At 37.8% G+C, this 23,922-nt stretch overlaps 1 protein-coding gene across 3 annotated transcripts in view; it reads left to right on the forward strand.

Moving 5' to 3' along the window:
* The first annotated feature begins 21,566 nt into the window (after nt 1-21,566).
* The window catches only part of kremen1 (kringle containing transmembrane protein 1), a 91,234-nt gene continuing 88,878 nt past the window's right edge, over nt 21,567-23,922 (forward strand). For 2 of the 3 annotated variants that reach the window (XM_067439399.1, XM_067439401.1), the window contains exon 1: nt 21,573-22,081. In XM_067439399.1, the coding sequence (XP_067295500.1) occupies nt 22,006-22,081 (76 nt within the window). In that variant the 5' untranslated portion in view covers nt 21,573-22,005. Of the gene's footprint in view, nt 22,082-23,922 lie in introns of all 3 variants that reach the window. The other variant, XM_067439400.1, reaches the window with a different exon arrangement.

Consider the following 23,922-nt stretch of genomic DNA (forward strand, 5'->3'; position numbering starts at 1 on the left):
TTTTTTTTGTCTCATTTTACACACAAACCGCAAAAAGCACTGGCATAAGGGAAGCAGGATCTGGATCGTTGTACATGGGCAAACCTCTACAGAAAATGTCCTAGCCACACAGTGCTTTCACTGGAGTAAATTTTCTTTTGGAAAACAAACGTTGGGAAGAGAATGAGAAACAGGAGGTACGTACGGCCCATGCCCTGATGACTCTGAGTGATAGATGGTCAGCATGTGCGGCCGCTGCTCACCCCAATTAAAATGATCTGGACCACTTGACAAGAAGTGTTTCCACTGTGTATGTGATTTGAACTAGCACTCTTTCCCACTTGCAGATGTTCATTGTGTCTTTTGCCAAATATTTGGTTGGAGACGTTACTTTAAAACGATGCAATGCACCACCGTTGCGGAGCTCCACACCACGGTGGTCTTCACAGATAAGGATAGAGGACGTTTAATCATACTTTGTTCTAATTTCAGATCTTTTCATGTGTTAGTCTGCCTTGGGAAGGAGATGCAGTGGAGCAGGACTCACTTGGGGTTAGTCAGACTGCGATGAATAAGATGAATACATTCTTTTGTGAATGCTTTCAATGTGCTTGCGTTTATTTAGCTTGATTAGTTTAACTGGAGTGAAGTGCAGGTAAATCTCTCTGATTTGTTCTGGCCTGTTTACTTTCAAAGCCCAAATTTCTCATTACATTACCCTTTTATCCTGTTAAACAGTGGGATTTAGCACATCTTACGTTTGTTTGACACTCTTGTGCAGTTGTAAACGTTCAGAAAGCTTATGTCAGCTTGTCACTCGTGTAATCCATCAGCTTCTCAGCCAGGCAGATATTCAGACACCTCAACTCATCTGGAAAGTTTAGGATTCCCAGAATCAACTCGGGTCAGGAGTCGAGCAATCTGACTGAAGACAAACGGGTAAACGCACTGAAAATAATTTGGTGTAGGATTCACTCAGAAAGTGCAAGTAAATTTCACAAATAATTACAAAGAAACAGCAAGTTACACAATGAACTAAAGTGACAATTACTTTGGTGTTTTTTATTTTTTTATTTTTCATTTTTAGAATTTCACCTGAACTCCACTTGAATTATTGTCAAAGTATTGTCGTAGAATCAATGAACCTTTCGTATTGATTCGACAAAATGAATCTGCATAGCACTGAGTCTGGTTTTTGTGTTTAGATTGAGCTTGGATAAAATAAAAGCCATCATGCGTGGTGTGCTTAGAGCTTAAAGGGTTGCCATGATGCTGTGACAACACTACATCCATGCTACCTCCAAGACTTCTACTTGAACTAAGAAAAAAAAGGGTAGGCTCAGTGACATTCTGGGAATTCAGCCTAATGCACTTCAGAAGGGTATGTTGCGTTCACTTGGTACAGACCACAACACCAGTACGCAACCCGGTACACTTGTTCAGTCCACTTTTGGTGCGCCCCGGAGTGCAATTGCTGCATTCACACCGGCCCAAACGAACCACGCCAAGGAGAACAATGAACTCTGGTGCAATTCAACCAAACTAAATGAGGCAGGTGTGAATGCACCCTTAATCCGGGAAGGGATACATTCCCAACCGGATTGTGACTTTATGACATATTGGCCTATTTTGTTATGTACTGGCCTGTTGTGAGGAGACAGGTTCTGATGCCTGTACTGAACTGTGATGGGCAACATCGTGACTGACGAGAAAAACCGGTATGCTTGAGCATTCTGTCCTTAGGGTTGCATCTTGTGACATCATGTTTCTTTTTATGGTCTGTTTACATGTCTTTGGTCCATTTTGCATTCATATTTAATTCGAAACAAAGTTTGTTTGGAAGCGGACCGAGACCCATCTTTTCAACCTCATTCTGCTTGTTTGGTGCGCACCAGGGATTCGGATGGCAGCCTTCACACTCACACAAACAGAGCAATCGGACCAGGGTTTGTTTTAATCACACCAAACATGCCAACTGTGAACACACAGTAAGCTATTTCTGATAAACGCTGTTGATTTGAAATCACCAAAACAAACACGGTCCTTCCCAAAAGGATCACACCCCTATGATGCCTCTGCCCCCACATTTATGTACATGTTATGGAACACAAAGCAACAACTGGTGGAATCTGCTGTGACTGCCGCCCGAGGATATGCTGTCATCAAGAAGTGAAAGCAATTTGTGTTGCTGTGATAATTCAGGTCAAATTTTTATTAAGCTCCTCTATTCCTTTGATGGCAAAGTCATCCCTTCCATCCAAAAAATACAAGCTGTTTTAATGAACAGCCCCCTACGTAACATAATAGTTCAAGTACAGTCCAAGAAAGTGTTCACAGCACTTCACTTCAACTTTTCCACATTTTATTATATTACGGCCTTATTCCAAAATGGATTAAATTCATTATTTTCTTCCCAATTCTACAAACAATACCCCATGATGAAAAGATGAAAGAAGTTTGTTTAAAATATCTTTGTAAATGTATTTTAAATTGGGGGAAAAAAATCACATGTACCCTCTACAGTATTCACAGGCTTTGCTTAATACTTTTTTGAAGCACCTTTGGCACCAATTACAGCCTCAAGTCTTTTGGTGTATGACATTTAAGGACATTCACAGAGTTGTCCTGTAGCACTCCTTTATCTTGACTGTGTGCTTAGGGTTGTTGTCCTGCTGGAAGATGAACCTTCGCCCCAAGTCCAGAGCGCTCTGTAGCAGGTTTTCATCATGGATGTCTCTGTACATTGCTGCATTCATCTTTCTCTCAATACTGGTTAGTCTGCCAGTTTGTGCTGCTGAAAAACATCCCCACAGCATGATGCTGCCACCACCATGCTTCACTGTAGGGATGGTATTGACCAAGTGATGAGCGTGGCCTGGTTTTCTCCAGACATGATGTTTGCCATTGAGGCAAAAATCTTTGTTTCATCAGACCAGAATTTTTTTTTTCTCAAAATGTGTCTTCCATCTGGCCACTCTACTACAGGCCTGATTGGTGGAGTGCTGCAGAGATTGCTGTTGTTTTGGAAGGATCTCCTTTCTCCACAGAGAAATGCTGGAGCTCTGTCATCCGGTTCTTGATCACCTCACTAAGGCCCCTCTCCGATTGCACAGTTTGGCCAGGTGGCCAGCTCTAGTAAGAGTCCTGGTGGTTTCAGATGTCTCCCATTTATGGATGATGGAGGCCACTGTGCTCATTGGAACTTTTAATACTGCAGAAATTTTCCCCAGATCTGTGCCTCGATAAAATCCTGTCTCGGAGGTCTACAGACAATTCCTTGGACTGCATTGCTGGGTTTGTGCTCTAACATGCACTGTTAACTGTGTGACCTTATAGGTGTGTGCCTTTCCAAATAATGTCCAATCAACTGATTTTACCACAGGTGGACTCCAAGTTAAAGAAACCTCCCCTCTGTCATGAGAGCATATGCCCTTTACTGTTGATTGGCTACATGTGTGTGTTGATGCTCGGTCAGATCCACGTTTCAAAAGCATACATTTTCAAAAAATTGCTTACTGCACCTTTAAGAGTGAATATGAGAAGAGCAGCATGTTTTAAAAAAAGCTTCAAATGAAGTGTTAAATCTCTACAGGATTCCAAAATCACCCATTCACCCAAAATTTTTAATTAATTTGCCAAATGCATAATTTTCTTGCACTCATGTGGTTCCAAACTCAGACCCACAGACTGTAATTTATTGTTTTTAACAATTAAAAAAAAGTAAAAATTATCATCTAGATGAATCTAGAAAAATGAGGAACATCAAAATCAAGAGACAATAAATATTTGTATTACACAAACTGCACACATGTATTAAATTGATCAAAGTGACAGCAAAGACTTGTACAGATTTAGATATTTATATAAACATATTTATAATATTAAATTAAAGGTTGTTTAACTTCAAAATAATAATCAAATAATATTGGGGGGGAAATCTTGTTGATTTCGATTTCCACAAAAATATTCAGTAGCAATTATATCAATTTTATCATTTTTGTTTTCTTTAATAATAAATGTTACTTAAGCACAAAATCAGCATATTACAATCATTTCTTAATGATTATTACACTGAAAATTCAGCTTTTCCATTACAAAAATATATGGCATTTTAAAATATATGAAACAGTCATTTCATTGTGGTTTTGGATCAAATATATTCAAACTTGGTGAGCATATGTAACCTACAGACTCCAGACTTTTAAACAGTAATGTTCTGTTCTTAAGAGCAGCTTATTCACACTTGACACGTTCAAATATGAATAAAAAAAAATGTTACTCCAGACTTTTAAACAGTAGGCTAATGTATATGTTCCGTTCTTAAGAGCAGCTCATTCACACTTGTCTCGTTCAAATATTAATAAAAAATATGTTTTTTGTTTGCAAACATTGTTTACAATGATACGGAAGCTTATTGCATTCACTTGAGAGAAAAAAAATCTACTCTGTTTTTCTGAATTAATGACTTAATTATCTCAGAATTATGAGATAATTTTTCATGAATAAATTTTTTTTGCTCTGTTTTTCTGAATTAATGACTTAATTATCTCAGAATTATGAGATAATTTTTCATGAATAAATTTTTTTTGCTCTGTTTTTCTGAATTAATGACTTAATTATTTCAGAATTATGAGATAATTTTTCATGAATAAATTTTTTTTGCTCTGTTTTTCTGAATTAATGACTTAATTATTTCAGAATTATGAGATAATTTTTCATGAATATTTTTTTTTGTTCTGTTTTTCTGAATTAATGACTTAATTATCTCAGAATTATGAGATAATTTTTCATTAATATTTTTTTTGCTCTGTTTTTCTGAATTAATGACTTAATTATCTCAGAATTATGAGATAATTTTTCATAAATACAAATTTTTTTTGCTCTGTTTTTCTGAATTAATGAGATCCCTCAAAATCCAGCCAAGAGCTCTATTTTAGCTGGATTGCATGGAAGTAAACATGTCCCGCCTTTCAAATTTAATCCGGATTTATTTTACTTTGGGTTTGAGACGTTGTCTTTAAGTAATAAAAATTGTATTATTTTTAGTGCATCAACTTTGTGCAGACAGCTCATGACAGCAGAAATGAACATTCTGATCTGCTTGACATTGCTATTGCACTCCATGGGGATCCAGTATTTTCAACAATTGCCTGATTGTCTCTTGTGTCACCACGTAGCCAGCCTGAATGCATTTCAGATGCATCATCTTAACACGATCACATAGTAATGCGTATCAATAGTACGAGTGTGAAATCGTGTCTAATGTATATCGTCTGGAATGTATATTGTGTGGAATGTTTACTGAGATAATGCACGTGCTACACAGTCTTTCACGTGCATGCATATGACATGCTCTTGAGTAGGTTGGGGATGGTGGGATGGGGGGTTCGTACGTATAATATGCCATAAAGTGCGTATAAGCACGTGAAAAACTGTGTACCATATGCACACCAAAACTCATTTTAGCGTATACATTCCACAAGATTGCACACTTATTTATACTACTATTTATACGAATTTTCATGAGATCGGCTGTCTGCACAAATTTGAAAGGCGGGACATGTTTACTTCCATGCAATCCAGCTAAAATAGAGCTCTTGGCTGGATTTTGAGGGATCTCATTAATTCAGAAAAACAGAGCAAAAAAAATTTATTTATGAAAAATTATCTCATAATTCTGAGATAATTAAGTCATTAATTCAGAAAAACAGAACAAAAAAATTATTAATGAAAAATTATCTCATAATTCTGAGATAATTAAGTCATTAATTCAGAAAAACAGAGCAAAAAAAATTTATTCATGAAAAATTATCTCATAATTCTGAGATAATTAAGTCATTAATTCAGAAAAACAGAGCAAAACAAAATTATTCATGAAAAATTATCTCAGAATTCTGAGATAATTAAGTCATTAATTCAGAAAAACAGAGTAGATTTTTTTTTCTCAAGTGAATGCAATAAGCTTCCGTACAATGATGCAAATATTTGCACTTTCAAAAGTTTGTGTTTTCAGGCGCACAACACCATGTTGTTGTGTAAATGAACAGCCAAAATTACACGCAGTGTTCCTGAAGTAAGATGATGTAAAATTATAACAGCCTTCTGTCCAACCGATCTCACAGCAATTTATAATTATTTCACGAAGTGGCCAATTCGTATGATTTCGTACAAATGATCTACCCCTAACCCCGCCCTTAAACCTGCACATCATTATAGTTAAGACAAATCGTACGAATTCATACAAGTGAGGCCTTTCATCACTTTTGCACTATTCTGGTGCACTGACTCATTCGCTAAGCTGAACAGCCAATCAGATTTCTCTTTCTCACCGACGGCGATTCTCCATGTTGAATCGTCAAAAAAAATAAAAACAAAAAAGACAGTGTCCTACTAAAGCCAACACACTGACCCCCCCCCCCCCCCCCCCCCCCCCAAAAAAAACAGGCTGTTTTCTTTTGTTTTTATATAAACTAGGAATAATCAGAAATTAGAGAAAGCATAGACTATTGACCTCAGTGATACATTTCATCTCCATCCTCATTATAACTTTCCAGAACCTCTCGAGAAGCCAGACAGTATGTTTTTCATCATCTCCTGAGTCACTTCTGTTTTTAACGTTCAGCGTCATTCTGCGGAGGCCACAGGAAAGGCCTGTACCTCGCTTTACTACACCACAGAAAGCGGGAACAGAGGGAAAAAAACACGCTCACTCCTCCCTTGCAGATGTATTCCCCCTTTCCATTACAACGGAAACCATTAGAGTTCCCATCAATCTGCCACCGTTTTGAGGTAAAGCTCTAAGAATTGGCAGCTGCAGAGACATGCCAGCTCAACAAAACATCTGCTGGTTTTGAAGATATGAAAACTGGAACTTGCATTTGCATTGTAAGTATGTCCGCTCAAAGTGTTTTGCATATTCACATCTTTATTCCCTTGGACATTGTCTCAAAGTTTATATTCCAGTTGTTTGGTTTTTTCCCCCTCTGTGCTAGATTCATCTTTTCAGGGCATGCAAATGCTCGTCGATGGGAGTGTGTACTTTTTTTTTCTTCCCTTCCCTTCTCATTTCTCTTTGTCAACCAAGCTTGAAGACAACATGTATTCTCTGGTGTCTTAATTCAATTAAGGCCTATCATATTTCTTCCATCCCTCGTATACCACCATGAATATGTAGCTTTGTGACTGCATCCTCCTGCCAACTTAAGCAGGATTGTTGTTTTGTTTTTCCCCCAAAAAAATGCTTTTAGATTGTTCCGTCTGAGTTCAGTCCATACAGGTTGCACTTTAAAACTCAGACAAGCTCAGGCAACCAGATGCACAACCTTTCATCTCTTACCTCACCTCTCTTCTGATAGTCACTGTGGATTTATTTTAAAACATTAAAAATGAACCATATCTTAAGTCTTAATCAAACCCAGTGAGTCTGGTTAAGATGGGCAGCGACGTACAGACGTTTGCACATGAAAGTTGATTTACGCGACTGATGTGGCTGGAACCGCTCTCTCTTTAAAGGAGAATCTAAATCCATCCCAGAATCCCCCCAAATCTGGGAGAGCTTTGTCCCTGCCATTACAGATAATGACTTTGACCCAGCATGGATGATTAAGTGTAATGGTCTGGGCTGAATAGGGTTGATCTGCCAAAAGCAAGTTAAAAGAGAGGGAGAGAGAGAGAAAAGGGTTTCCCCTTCTCAATCTCAGCTATTAATCAAACGTGTGTCTCATAAAATGGAATATGACTTTCTCTATATTGTAGATGAAAAAAGATCTGCTAGTAGTAGAGAATATAAGGTAACACTTTAGAATAATGGTCTGTTAATAATAGATTACTATGCAGGAAGTAATGAAGGACTAATGAGTAGCACTACATTAACACTTAAGCTACTACTAACTAATATAGAAACAAGCTGAATTATTATCAGTAAGTAACGGCAGAACGCACACCACACACCAGCCAATTGAAAGTATATGGGGATTATTGGGAGGCCATGATGGATAGAGGCCAATGGGCAAATTTGGCCTGAATGCCGGGGTTACACCCCTACTACCCTTACTATTATTGGCATAACAATTAAAATACAGTATTGTTAAAGTAATATTGAACAAACTATGGTTTTGATTTTGTATAATTAGAAAGTCTAATTAGAAATATCATTAGCTTTATAAATATGGCTGTTGTAATATGTAATATTTAATTACAACCCCAAATCAGAAAAAGTTGGGGGGACAGTATGGAATGTGCAAATAAAATAAAAAAGAAGTGATTTCTAAAATTACTTTGACTTGTATTTCATTGCAGACAATATGAACACAAAATATTTCATGTTTTGTCTGGTCAACTTCATGTCATTTGTAAATATGCATCCTTTCCTGTCATTCAGACCTGGAACACATTTCAAAAAAAAGTTGGGACAGCAAAGCATTTACCACTTTGTAACGTTGCCATTCCTTTTTTTACAACACTTAAAAGACGTTTAGGGACTGAAGACACCAAGTGATGAAGTGTTTCAGGTGTTTTTTGTCCAATTGTTCCTGCAAACAAGTCTTAAGGTGGGCAACAGTATGGGGTCTTCAGTGTCGCATTTTGCACTTCAAAATGCGCCACACATTCTCTATTGGAGACAGGTCGGGACTGCAGGCAGGCCAGTCAAGAACCCGTACCCTCTTCCTCCGCAACCATTACTTTGTAATGTGTGCAGAATGTGGTTTTGCATTGTCTTGTTGAAATATGCATGGACGTCCCTGGAAAAGATATCTTCTTGAAGGCAGCATATTATGCTCCAAAATCTCTATGTACTTTTCGGCATTAATGGTGCCTTCACAGAAGTGCAAATTACCTTTGCCAAGGGCACCCCATACCATGACAGACCCTGGCTTTTGGACTTGTTGCTTGCAACAGTCTGGATGATTCTTTTCTTCTTTGGTCCGGAGCACACGGCGTCCATTCCTCCCGAAAAATACCTGAAATACTGATTCATCTGACCACAGTACACATTTCCACTGTGTGATGGTCCATCCCAGATGCCTCCGAGCCCAGAGAAGTCGACGGTGCTTCTGGACACAGTTAACATAAGGCTTCCTTTTGGCACAGTACAGTTTTAACTGGCATTTGTGGATGTAACTACGTATTGTGGTACTTGACAACGGTTTGCCAAAGTAGTCCTGAGCCCATGTGGTGATATCGCTGATAGATGAATGACGATTCTTGATGCAGTCCCGCCTGAGGGATCGGAGATCACGGTTGTTCAGCTTAGGCTTGCGGCCTTGTCCTTTACGCACTGAAATTTCTCCAGATTCCTTGAATCTTTTAATTATGTTATGCACTGTTGAATGTGAAATATCCAAATCTCTTCCTATCTTTCTTTGAGGAACATTGTTTTTAAACATTTCAATAATTTTCTCACGTATTTGTTGGCAAACTGGCGATCCTCGGCCCATCTTTGCTCCTAAAGGATTAGATCTTTCTTGGATGCTGCTTTTGGACCAAATCATAATTTCAATCACCTGTTGACATCACCTGTTTCAAATCACATCATTATTTAACCCTTTTACCTCATTACTAGCCCTAAATTGCTCCTGTCCCAACTTTTTTTGAAATGTGTTGCAGGTCTGAATGACAGGAAAGGATGCATATTTACAAATTACATGAAGTTGACCAGACAAAACATGAAATATTTTGTGTTCATATTGTCTGCAATACAAGTAAATTTAGAAATCACTACTTTCTTTTTTTATTTGCGTTTTCCAAACTGTCCCAACTTTTTCTGATTTGGGGTTGTAATAAATAACTAATAAACTGTGATAAAATAGATAAATAAATTTGAAGTTAAACTCCTAAATAAATAGAAGAAAAAGAAAATCAGTTATAAATGAATTAATCATGTAATTAATGTAATGTAATTAGTGTAATTATGTTTCTCTTCTGTCACTGTTGTTTGTTTCTATAAGATTTGTTATAATAACAGAATGAGAATAGTCTTAGTGGTGTCATGTGGAACAGACAGACACACTGACTATCTACTGGTCTGTTTTCTGTTTTTCCCATCTTTATCTTTTTTACTGTCTGACTTCTCTTCTCATTCATTTCTTTCATCTTTGTCTCAATCTGACAGTTTTCTAGGGCAAATCTTTTCTGACTTTGACTGTGCCTTGACACCAAGGGTGATAACTATAAAGAAGATATAGTTCGCTCTCAATATTAAAGAATAGCAGAGTCCACACCACATCTATAACGATAATGGTAGTGAGAAACTATATTGTTGGAGTCACTTTCAGAACGATTTTATCCAGCTGATGAACGATAAAAACATTGACAGCCAATCAGAATCCATCCTGCTTTAACAAGCTTGAGTGGCAGACAAGCAAGCGTTTAGAATAAACAGAACGATATGACCTGCTGGTGAATAATGGATTAATAGTCACCAATTGGATAATACACTGTAATCAGGGCTCTAGCAGTATGGGTAGTTGACCATTTTTTTAAAACAATTTTATGTTAAAATAGATGTACACTATATTGGCAAAAGTTTTGGGACAGCTGCCCTTACATACACATGAACTTTAATGACATCCCATTCTTAATTCGTACAGTTTATGGAGTTTGCAGCTATAACAGCTTCAACTCTTGTAGGAAGGCTTTCCACAAGGTTTGGGTGTGTGTTTGTGGGAATGTTTGACAATTCTTCTAGAAGCGCATTTATGAGGTCAGGTCCTGATGTTGGGAGAGAAGGCCTGGCTCGCAGTCTCCGCTCTAATTCATCTCAAAGGTGTTCTATCGGGTTGAGGTCGGGACTCTCATCCATGTCTTTATGGACCTTCATTTGTGCACTAATGCGCAGTCATGTTGGAACAGGAAGGGGCCATCCCCAAACTGTTCCCAAAGTTGGGAGCATGAAATTGTCCAAAATGTCTTGGTATGCTGAAGCATTAAGAGTTTCCCTGAAAAACAACCCCACACCATAATCCCCCAACATTTACACTATTCTTCTTTCAACCACCAAACCCAGATCGGATTTGGCACTTCGGAGAACATGTCTCCACTGTTCTAGAGTCCAGTGGTGGCTTGCTTTACATCACTGCATCCGATGCTTTGCATTGCACCTGGTGATGTAAGGCTTGGATGCAGCTGCACAGCCATGGAAACCCAATCTAATCTGAAGGCCACACTAAGTTTGGAGGTCTGTACCTATTGACTCTGCAGAAAGTTGGTGACTTCTGTGCACTGTGCGCCTCAGCATGCGCTCACCACGCTCTGGTTGTATGTGGCCTACCACTACATGGCTGCATTTCTGTTGTTTCTAAATGCTTCCACTTTGTTATAATACAACTAACTGTTAACCGTGGAATAATTAGTAGTGAGGAAATTTCACGAATGGAATTATTGCACCGGTCGCAACCTATCACGGTACCATGCTTGAATTCACTGAGCTCCTGAGAGCAACCCATTCTTTCACAAATGTTTGTAGAAGCAGTCTGCATGCCTATGTGCTTGATTTTATACACCTGTAGCCATCTAAATGATTAAAACACCTGAATTCAATGATTTGGAGAGTGTCCCAATACTTCGGCAATTTAGTGTATTTTATGAGGAAAAAAATATTTTTCACATGATGAATTTTTTTCCTTTTTTGTAACATTATAAATGTATTCACTGTTACTTTTGATCACTCTAATGCATCCTTGATGGATAACAGTATTCATTTCTTTTCTTTTTCTTTTTTCTTTTACTAAAGCGTACCCAAAAGTTTTTTAGGCACTACATCAGCCTATATCAATGATTTCTAATGAATCGTGTGACTGAAGACCTGGAGGAATGATGCTGAAAATTCAGCTTTGAAAAAGTATTTTGACAGGTATAGTAATTTTTATGTATTATACCACATTAGTATAATACAATTTAAGATTGTCGCTTTAAATTGAGTTTATCATGTTAGTATTTAGATATTTTAAAAACTGCTTCCACACTCATATGCTGCATCCCTGCATGTAGGCTACCGTTAATAAAGTGTTTGCTTATTCTAATCTGATTAATGTCGAAAATCACGTCACATCGCAGGACTGAATGCATGAACATGAAAGTTGTTTCACATAAATATTACACATTTAAATAATAATACAGGTGCAGGTTCTAAAATATCTTCATTACTTTAGCAGACGTATTATAATATATTAAGTATCACCCATTTTTACCTCTTTCAACATGAACTAAATTAAACATAAATTGGGTGCCCTAAAGCAGCTGTTCTTCTCTTCTCGCTTTAGTTAAACTGTAAACAGAAAAGCACACAAACTAGCATCATGTTTCGAGTTCTTTCTTCCTCCCTCAAGTGCTGCTTTCAAGAAAGATTTCCATATTTAAAGGGGTAGTTCACTCAATTTATATTTGCCCATTAGGCCGAACTTTTTTTTTCATTACCTGCATGACTTTTTCTTCTATGCACAAAAGGAGTTATTATTATAAGGAGTTATTATTACAGAGTATTTATGATGTTCAGAATAGAACAGTAGCGAGATAAACTCATTTTATGATGTTTAATGGTGCTTTTTTTCTCCTTTTGGTGCTTTCCATGTCTTAGTTCCCATCCTTCTTCACTGTATAGAACAGAGAAGTGTGAACATCCTTCAAAACTGTTTCTTTTGTGTTTCACAACAGAAGGTGCCATACAGATTTGGTATGATGTGAGGGTGAGTAAACCATGACAGAATTTAAAGTTTTCCAAGCAAACAAAAGAAAGTGAGACTGCCTGTCCTTATGCCACATCACAGTTGAAAACATCCCAACAGACAGTTCCAGATATACTCCAGATGGCTTATTCTTGTCATTTATGAGGGATGCTAGTGGATCTGAAGTTGATATGAAATTACCACGAACAGAAACGCACCTGCTACAAGTGTCAGCATCAGAAAAGGTATGTTGTTAAAATGCAATATGTTTGAAATACATTGCAAATGCTGCAAATAATCTTTCACCATCAGCACCTGGTGCTCACATTACATCACATAGCAGCTCTAAGTCTTTAATTATTTATTTTATGCACACTAACATTCAAAAGATTGGGGTCAGTTTTATTCATCAATGCTCACTCTTATGATTATCAAGGCTGCATTTATTTGGTCAAAAAACTTTAATAGAGTGGAAATGTAAAATAATTGTTTTCTGTTAAAGGGGCTGTATGAATTTTAATATATTCATTGCTTTTTTGTTGCCAGTGTGTGAACAGCTTGGAACGAGACCTTCCTCGATTTCCGAAAACCTGTAGAATTTTTTTTTTTCCTTTTTTTGTGTGAAGTACTCTGGCTGTTTTTGCCGGTAAAATTAAAATGTTTAGGTGCACTCCCAAGAGCCTCTTATACCTACCCCCTAAACCTAACCCTAAGAGGGAATGGTGGTGAATAGCTCTAATGTAGGCTGTTTGTAAGCATAAACTTGACACAAATCTGATTGGTTGATTCCAATATTGTTCCAGGATCAACAATGAAATCAGGTTCTGCTAGCCTATATACAATGTTCAGGATAATGGCAAAATAGCTATTCTGTAATGTATATGTCAGTGTGTCATGCAAAGAAAAGGGATTAATTCACACTATAATCTCACATAGTAGGTTAAACTTATTAAACACAAAAATGCTTGACACCAAAAATCTAATGTAATTATAACCAAAGCATATACCTTCATTATGTTTACTGTTTAGTTATTTCCTCATATATATATATATATATATATATATATATATATATATATATATATATATATATATATATATATATATATATATATATATATATATAATAGATTATCTGCTTACCCCCAGGGCATCCAAGTTCAGTAGAACACAAATTAAGGTTTTTTTTTAACCTCCAACCGTTGCTCATATAATGCATGTCAATGGGGTGTTTTCTATGAGAGTCACTTTGAGAGTAAAAAACACACAGACATACGAATCCATATTAAACACAGTGGCTAATGGCCACGCATTGATGTCTTAATATATATTTTTTTACCTCAAATACAACATGTATAAAACTGGGCCGTGCCATCACTTCCGGCAAGTGAGGTCAAGATACGGCGTATCTCAATGGGATACAAACAGTAGAAGTGATCTCTTGCGTGCATCTCTACGCCATATAGTGTAATTTAACCTAACTTGCAGGCAGGGACGGCTGATGCACATAGTGTTGTATTTAAAGGGGGGGTGAAATGCCGTTTCATGCATACTGAGCTTTTTACACTGTTAAAGACTTGGATTCCCGTCCTAAACATAGACAAAGTTTCAAAAACTGATGTTGGACGTTTGATGGAGTATTTCTGTGTCAAAAATACTCCTTCCGGTTTCTCACAAGTTTCTGGGTTTTTTCGAGTATGGGTCAGCTTGACGTTGATAGAGCGGAAGGTCCTTGTATGGGCCGTGCGGGCTCTTCTCCCGGAAAGGTGCGCGCGCGCGTGACTAGATGCACGCCGCCCATAAACACTCTCTCAGCTGCAGATCGACTCGTCCGTGAACACTTCTGACATGCCGCGCTCCACTTTATTCCTATGGGTGATGTCAAGCGACTTCAACGCTTCAGCACAGCATTCCGGAAGCGTCACAACATATTCTTCGGTCGCAAAAGCGGATCTCCACAGCCTCTTCTGTCAGGACTTTATGAAATCAACAGTTAACTTACCAAAGAAGTGTGTTTTTGACGGAGCGGTCCCAACGATTAAGGTTCACGGTCCTGCTTTGGAAACAGACGTTAAGTAAAACTGCTTCAAATGTCTATGTTGTTGGCTATCGTCGCATAAGTAAACATCAGTAAACGACACGATGGTGTATAACGTTAGTTAATTTATCAATGGAGCATGCGATCTATGGTGTGTGTTTAAATACATTTGTTTAGCTGACCACTATAGGTGTCAGTTTGATTATTCAGCAGAGTGGTTTCAGTTGAAACCACCCAAACATAAACCTAGCGTTCTCGCAAAGCGTGCTTCGTCATTCAAATGCGCTAACGGTTACTCCATTGTTGTTCTCTGTATAACGTTACACTAGTCTGACGTGCAAAACCGTTTTGCTTGCTACTGCTAAGGTTTAGTCGCATACAATAGTCCATAAACCGAATCATGTCCTCATAAACTGCGAGTAAACACACACAAATGTTGACAGGCCAATAAATACAGTACATACCACAGAGACGGACGTCCTGCTGTTGCTGTTTCTCCTGTTCAATTTATTTCAGCCTCCGGATCTGATTCTGGATCATATGTGTATAAGTTGAATCTGATAGCCATGGTTTATTTAGGGTAACGTTTTCATCTCCATGCTTGAGGATGTCAGCTCTCAGAAGCTCTCGTGCAGTAGCTGCGCGCTCGTCATTCTTTAGCTCCGCCCACACGATACGCCTCCAGGCGCTCGTTTTTTTTCCGGAAAGACTCTGTACAGCCTATATTTCTTTTATAAATATAATAAAACTAAAGACTTTTCGGAGATATGAAGGATGCAATACTACTCTATAGGTACTCAAGATAGACATGAGATTGACTGAAACTGAGTGTTTCACCCCCCCTTTAAGGTAAAAAAAATAATGTAAATACTTTTCGGTTTATGACTTTTAGACTAGAGTGTGCACTGATCCACACTTCGAATAGTAGACCATCTGGGACTTTTTGACATATTCTTTTCAAAATCTCACAATGTTTTTAGGAAATGCAGTTCTGTATGTTACATATGCATGAGTGCATGAGAGCACGAGCAGTAAATTGCCAATAGGATCTGGCTGCAGTTCTCTTAACAGTGTCCGTTTTTGCTAATATCAAGAGTTTTTTAATTCTACATAAAGCCCCTTTAATGTACTTTAAAACCTTGCTGACTTTTAACTTTTAAACAGTATAGTGTGTGTAAAGTGTGGGGGCGTTTTCCTTTTACTCTTTCCTCCTATAGAAGTCAAAGTTTTACATGTAATTAGTCCAAAGCAAGAGATTGTTGCTCCAACAAACCTCTGAGGTTTCTCAGTCACACCAATACTGTTGGAGTAACAATCACCCTGTAATTAGGCTCAACACACAAAACTAGCAAAGTCTAGTACAGTTTGAATGCTCAGTCATGAGCTGTGGCCTATAACAAACTGGCCCTTTTCATGTCCCGGTATAACAGTTTGTTAACTTACACAACACTTGTGCTTTTGTTAATTGCATTACATTACTGACACAAACAGCAAAGCACTGCAACCAACTGGAATCTCTTCATAGAAATCAGCAAACTGCTGTTTCAGCAAGACTTAAGATCAGACCAGGCCCGACTGAAGGTTTTCATTTCTGCGCCGCAGGTGAAAAGGTGTTCTTCCTCTTCCAGGTTTTTAAAACGAGGAGGAGGAGGATCAGAGGGTGCGATGAAGAACATCCCAAGCAGGTGTGAGTAGTTTCTGTGGGTGTTCTGTTCAGCTCAAAGGCCTTAAAGATGAGAGGTAGTAAAAACACAAACCATTCCTCTGGGTGACATTGTGCTTTAATTAAAGAGCTCAAAGCAATGCAGGGAGATGGATGAGTGTGTGTATGTGTGTGTGAGGTGTTCTTTCCAGGTTGAAAGAACGCCCCTTTCATCTTTCCTTTGAGAATGCAAAGACTTTAAAACCCTGCAAGGGTAAAAAATACATACCTGTGTATGTATTGTTGCTGGAGGGAGAAGACACCACTTCAAATAAACTATAAGAGAGATAGAATGTCTATAATGAGTAAGTGATCATCGGTCAAGCTGTTAAGCATGTTTACCCACCCAAAAATATTTTATGTTAATGCACACAAAATTATATTTAAATATTTATACATTATGATATTGCTATCTATCTATCTATCTATCTATCTATCTATCTATCTATCTATCTATCTATCTATCTATCTATCTATCTATCTATCTATCTATCTATCTATCTATCTATCTATCTATCTATCTATCTATCTATCTATCTATCTATCGATCGATTTATCTACAGTCCCTGACAAAAGTCTTGTCGCTTGTGTACAAATTGACCTAAAGTGCCGCTGAAATATATTTCTAATCAAGATTTTTTTACAAGAAATGACTTATTTTAATCCCACCAGCTTTTGTGATAATGTTTCAGTGAAAAACTAAACTTTCAAAAAGTATTCTAATATTCACAGCTTGGTAAAGCCCATTGAGTCAATTTTTGCAAAGACATAAGTGTTGTCACCTTGTCATATGAGCTTCACCTGTGACTAATAATGGATCAATTAGGTCTCAAGTGTGTATAAAAAGAACCCCAGTACGCTAGACCTTCACATCAACTGCAACTAGACCTCTGCAAACATGCCTAAGATTCACCCAGAGACTAAAGTTTTGATTATCAAGAGGCTGAAGAACAGATCCACTGGTGATGGGGCAGACACCTTCAATGTGTCTCAGCGTCAAGTACAGAGGATTAAAAAAAAGATTTGAAGAGACTGGAGATGTTTTTGACAAGCCCAGGTCAGGCAGACCCCGCAAGACAACTGCTCGAGAGGACCGTTTGTTGGCTCGAAAATCCAAGGCCAGCCCATTTTCCACTGCAGCAGAGCTCCACAAGACCTGGTCACCTGAAATCCCTGTGTCAACCAGAACAGTTTGTCAAATTCTGTCTCGAAATGGCCTCCATGGTCGAATCAGTGCCCAGAAGCCAGCACTAAACAAAAGACAATTGAAAAACCGTGTGGCATTTGCCAAGGCCCACAGCCTGCTAAAAGGATGGACGCTGGAAAAGTGGCAGAAGGTGGATTTTTCAGATGAATCTTCTGTTGAATTACACCACAGTCGCCGCAAATATTGCAGGAGACCTACTGGAGCCAGAATGGATCCGAGATTCACCCAGAAAACAGTGAAGTTTGGTGGCGAAAAAATCATGGTCTGGGGTTACATCCAGTATGGGGGTGTGCGAGAGATCTGCAGGGTGGAAGGCAACATCAATAGTCTAAAATACCAAGAAATCTTAGCTACCTCTCATATTCCCAACCATAAAAGAGGCCAAATTCTGCTGCAGGACGGTGCTCCATCCCATACTTCCATCTCCACATCAAAATTCCACAAGGCGAAGAAGATCAAGATGCTCCAGGATTGGCCAGCCCAGTCACCAGACATGAACATCATTGAGCATATGTGGGGTAGGATGAAAGAGGACGCATGGAAGACGAAACCAAAGAATATTGATGAACTCTGGGAGGCATGCAAGACTGCTTTCTTAGCTATTCCTGATGACTTCATCAATAAATTGTATGAATCCTTGCCAAACTGCATGGATGCAGTCCTTCAAGCTCATGGAAGTCATACAAGATATTAAATTTGAATCTCACAGCACCACAACTTAATTTGCTGACATATTTTTGTATTTGCAGTAAATTTGTTCAATTTCTGTATAGGCGACAAAACTTTTGTCTTGCCAAAATTTGACCTTTCCGTCTTGATTAAATGATAAATATTTTTTCTGTGAACATTATTTATTTCAGTGCATTAAACATCATTTGGGAGGGTTTCAGTTTTTCATATGAGCTATTTCTAACACCAATTAATTAATTAAAAGTCAGGTTACTATCAGGTATTTCTAGAAAATAGATAAGCGAAAAGACTTTTGTCAGGGACTCTATCTATCTATCTATCTATCTATCTATCTATCTATCTATCTATCTATCTATCTATCTATCTATCTATCTATCTATCTATCTATCTATCTATCTATCTATCCGTCTGTCCGTCCATCCGTCCGTCCATCCGTCTTTATCATTATATCTATTGTTCTCTTTTTTTATCATTCTATCCATCCATCATTCTGTCTTTCTATTCTAGATGTCTGTTTATCGTTTTGTCTGTCTTTGTATCCATATATCCATCGCTCTTTCTATCGAATCAGCAGGGGCTCACAGAAACAGGAGCAAGCACGATTGTTGCAATAGGTAGGTAAATGCATGTACGTTGCTTAATAAATCAAATTAAAAAGTGAGGATAATTGCATTGACAGTGATGAAAAGATTAGATGTGAAATCAAGCAGAGACAGCCTTGCGGAAGATACCTTGGCTCTGTTCCTCGGTTTCAATATCCACCCTTACATGGCAAGGCTTCCAAATCTCTATATATCTTGAGAAATGTGTAAACCATACAAGCTCTAAAGAAGCAAGTATAATGATATAATCCTGGACTTTCCAGTGAGCCTTGAAACTGCTTTTAACATGCTCTAGCAAGTTAGAAAGACTGCATTAGCTACTTAAATCGTACGCCTTTTGTTGTTGCAAATTAAAACAACTATCAAGCATGTCAAATATTAAAATTATTTGACCCTTCTAAACATTATCTATAACAAAGCAAAATGTTAGTATTATGGCTTATTTATTTATCTTCATGTAATATATAATTTATATATAAAATGTTATTTTATGTAAATGAACTGTAAACCCTTAAAGTTACATTAAAAAAATAATAATCCATAATACATTTTGGAATGACTTCAATGTATATTCTCAGCTTTTTTAACACAGGAAAAGATGAGATCATGTAGGTCTACTGTTTAGGGACAGGGAGTGTGTCCATTCTCTGTTAAATGCATATAATTTATACTTACAAACATCAGACAAAGGCTAAAGACACTGACACATCTAATAATCCGGAATACACCTGAGCAACTTGTTTGGACTCGACCATCTAATTGTGAAGTATAGTCACATGCTCTTTTATGTGTGTAGTGACTAGGTTGCAGCAATGGTACTAATATTGAATTGTAAGTAAGTGTGAGCTGGTGCAGGAGACAAATCTAATTAAGTTGGTCTGCTGTTTGTTTTTGTTTTTTTGTAAGTTTACTGGATCAAGCCTTACATATCATCTGTAGACAAATTAAGACATCTCAAAGCCAGGTCTGTATTACAGTGTGCCGAACACCCTGCTGATGATTCACTCCGTTTTGGTCACTTTTATACCCAACCGAATCATTGCAAACCTTAAAAAAGGCAGCAGGCAGCGAGTGTTATTTTTACCGAGCCGTTTGGGGTTTTGGGTGAGTTCGTTTTAATTTCAGCGGTGGATGAAGTCACTGAAGAAGCCTGTTGTGGCTGCTGTCCCCTTCATGCTCTGAGGTAATGGATCCTCCATTCATGTGTTCTCCCACTAGAGTGAGACATTCTGCACAACTGATGCTGTTTGTTTTATTGGCTGGAATGTATGACATTGAAATGAGGTTTATGTCCCAATGAGCATGTGTCATTATTTACCACAGTAGGCTGACAGGCTTTAAATTTACATTTAAGTTATATTCCTCATGTTTATGTAGAGTGCACATATTAACTCATATGCATTCACACACACACACAAAAAAGATATACATATACATACAAATAAAATGATATGATCAGTAAATTATGATCATCAAATTAAGTTAATTTGTTCAAAATATGTCATTTTTTGTTATGCAGGATTGTTCAACACATTTTTTAAGGTCTTAAAGGTGCACTATGTAGTATTTTTGCAGTAAAATATCCTAAAACCTCTAGGCCAGTGTTATATATTTTGTTCAGTTGAGTACTTACAATATCCCAAATGTTTCCAACTATTTGTAAATTGTGAGAAAATTGCTATTTTAACTAAGGACCGGGATGTTTCAGCATAGCGTCTGAGGAAGTCGCCTGTCAATTGCGTCATATCTGCGTTACCCTCGGTTTCTGGTTTTATTTAGCCAAATCGCTTTACTCTTCGCAGTCTGAACATGTGAACGCACAGAGTAATGTCATAACAATTTTCAATGTATCAAACATGATAAACAGAGCTGCATTACCTCATAATCATAACCGGAAGAGCGGAAATAACCGGAAGCGCCCGACGAATGTGTCCCGTCCTGTCATGATAAAAGTCCCGGTGTTCGCGAGGCGGGTATTTGTGTAACAATCGCTCCAGTGGCCGTGCTCAGCTCCACAACACTCGGTCCTGCTCTGCTTCACTACAGTAACGTTAATAACCGCATGCATGAATGTGATTTCTGCCCGAGTCCTATTTTCCACCGGCTGTGAGGTGAAGACCACATGTCCCAAGATACTGTGCTCACACTTGCCGTCATCACACTACGCCTTTGTTTAGAATAGGCGCCCTCCAGTGGACGGAAAGTTGCATAGTGCACCTTTAAAGTCAACTTAATGTAATTTAAGTTGAAGTTACTTAAACAGTCAAGTAGATTTTAAAAAATCAAGGTGGGAGTTTTTAACAGTGTTTACAGTTAAATAACTTGTGAACCAAAAAAGCTTACAAATTAACTAATTCCTTAGTTGTTTAATTTGTCATGTATTCATTTTCTAATTTATTGCTTCAAATTATCTTAGTGATAGTTCACCCAAAAAAATAAAATGCTGTCATCCATCCATCCATCCATCCAGCCATATCTATCTATCTATCTGTCTGTCTGTCTGTCTGTCTGTCTGTCTGTCTGTCTGTCTGTCTGTCTGTCTGTCTCTATCTATCTATCTATCTATCTATCTATCTATCTATCTATCTATCTATCTATCTATCTATCTATCTATCTATCTATCTATCTATCTATCTATCTATCTATCTATCTATCTATCTATGTCTGTCTGTCTGTCTGTCTCTTTCTGTCACATATTGGAAACAACGCCGATTTAAAAGTCAAAAGTTTTCACCCCTCTTAACTCTCTGCTTGTCTCGTTCACAGCTATTGGATTTCTAGCCATCCCACCGCGCGCAACAGGTATATGCCCCCCATGCATGGGGCAGGTTGAATCTATTGCCCCGATTTCCTGTCACATGATTTGAAATAGGATCCCTACTTTTTCTGCTATCTGTCTTGTGTGTGTGTGTGTGTGTGTGTGTGTGTGTCTGTGTGTGTCTGGGGGCAGCGCTGATCTGCCTAGAAGTTCATACGCTCTTAACGCGGACGCGCAGCGAGATTTCATGACATTCAGCTGCTCACTGCTTCAGCTCCACTGACCTGACTGGACTCAAAACACTTCACCTGCAAGAAGAGAGGGACAGAAGGTGTTCAGATCCCATATAGCCCACTACAACAGAGCGATGGATTCGTGGAGAATCGCAGCTTTGCTCCTTGCTGCCTGCCTCGGTGCTTCAACTTCAGACCAGTTCGATTCGGGTTAGTCCTCAACTCTTATGACTTGTAACTTTTCGCACTCTGCTGGTTGTAGGTCTTTTATGAGATGTTTTCCCAGTCGTGCACTGCGTTGTGCCCGCATTGATTGCCCCGACTCCAGTCTCGAGATGAGCATCGGCGTGCAGCGCGGTCTGTCACTTTTCTTGCCTCGTCTTGCCTCTGGTTCAGCTGGATGAATCACACAATCCGTGTAATACTAAATCATTTTAAAAACAGCATTTCATCGCGCAGACTAAGCTTCGCTGTTGCAGCTGATGATACTTCAATTAGACACTTTTGACACTTTTTTAAGTACTGAAAAATAAAACTTATTTAACTGATGCTTGTTAAAGTTATTGCATATCTTGTTAAAAAAAGAACCACTAAGTGTATTTTTGTATAGTGATGGACACATGGCGAGAGTAGTTAATATTGTGTGCAACGGTAATGACGTGATGTAATTACTTTTTCATTGTTGTTTTTTTTTATATCACTTTTTTCAAATTAATAATTCTTTATAAATAGCCAAATTGTGGCACCAACACCAAAAAGATGATGTGTATGAGATGTATTTGTTTCTTTGCCATCATCTCCCCTAGAATCACGGTATGCCACACAGATATTAAACACCTGGCTATATTTGCACATTTGAATGTACTATTCAGGACATAATATTAAATCCTTTTCAAAAATGTATCATGGTAACCATAGTTTCCACCACAATACCAGTTTCAACAGTGACTGTTGTTACTTCAAAATCCTAATATGGGATCTCATTCAAAGAGAGTAAAAAGCTTTCAATAAATTTGGTGATGACAGAATGGTGACTGATTACCACACGTTACCACAGTTTTATTTTACTAACACAATAACTTGAGTAACTATGGCATTTGGCAGAAGCTTTTGTTGCCGTTGTATACGTCTATAAGGGATCTCTTTGTGTCATCATTGTCTAATTAAATTGCTCTTGGGATTACAAAAAACCTCCAAGCTACTCTTATTGACAGATTTACTTCCCTGCTATTGATGTTCAACACTGTCTTTTAGTTTTTCTTTCAAACTACTCAATCTACCCGTGTTATTTTTATATGATATATAGCTTAGAAGTTGAAAAGTCAACAACAGATGCATTTTTGTTTAGAAACCACAAAACAGTCCAATTTTTCGTCCCATATTTCAAGTACCATTCCCTGAGAGGTGAACTTGAGGCATTTAATTGTATCATAAATCCATCTTCAGCATCAGACAACCATCAATGAATGGCATTGTCTCTACGCGAAACCCCAAAGAAATGTTAATTCATAAATGTTTAGCGATGAGTACATAAAGCAAGCATCACCTAAACTGCAAAGAAAGAGCAACATTTCTTCCAGGGTCGTGATGGAATCAGCAACCAGTTGACCAATCAAAGTTTGTGTACGTCAAGTGTTCATTTAATGGAAATGGCATGTTTCCTAGAATGAGTTTAATAAAAAATCAGATATAAAATTTGATTGTTAGGTGTTATCAAATACGTTATTATTTGAAACAACGACTTTATTTTTTATTGTTATAAATTTAGTTGACTGTAAGCTAACTTGCGTTTCTCAACAACAACAAAAAATTACCAAAATAACTTGAAGATTGATATGTATGTAGTTAGTAGCACATACTTAGTTTAACAATATTTTGCTGATCTAGATTGCCTCTAATTGAAGAATCAGTGAAGCTGACTTCACTCAAATGCAAAAGGCACTTGCATTGATTATAATGGGAGTGCTCTAGGTTGTCGCATCGCTTCACTAGCAGCCTAAGCTGTAATTTGTGTTGTGTTTCAAGTCTAAGAACCAAATCCCCTAAGCAGT

The sequence above is a fragment of the Pseudorasbora parva genome, chromosome 3 (genome assembly GCF_024679245.1).
Source record: "Pseudorasbora parva isolate DD20220531a chromosome 3, ASM2467924v1, whole genome shotgun sequence".
NCBI classification, from domain to species: Eukaryota; Metazoa; Chordata; class Actinopteri; order Cypriniformes; family Gobionidae; genus Pseudorasbora; species Pseudorasbora parva.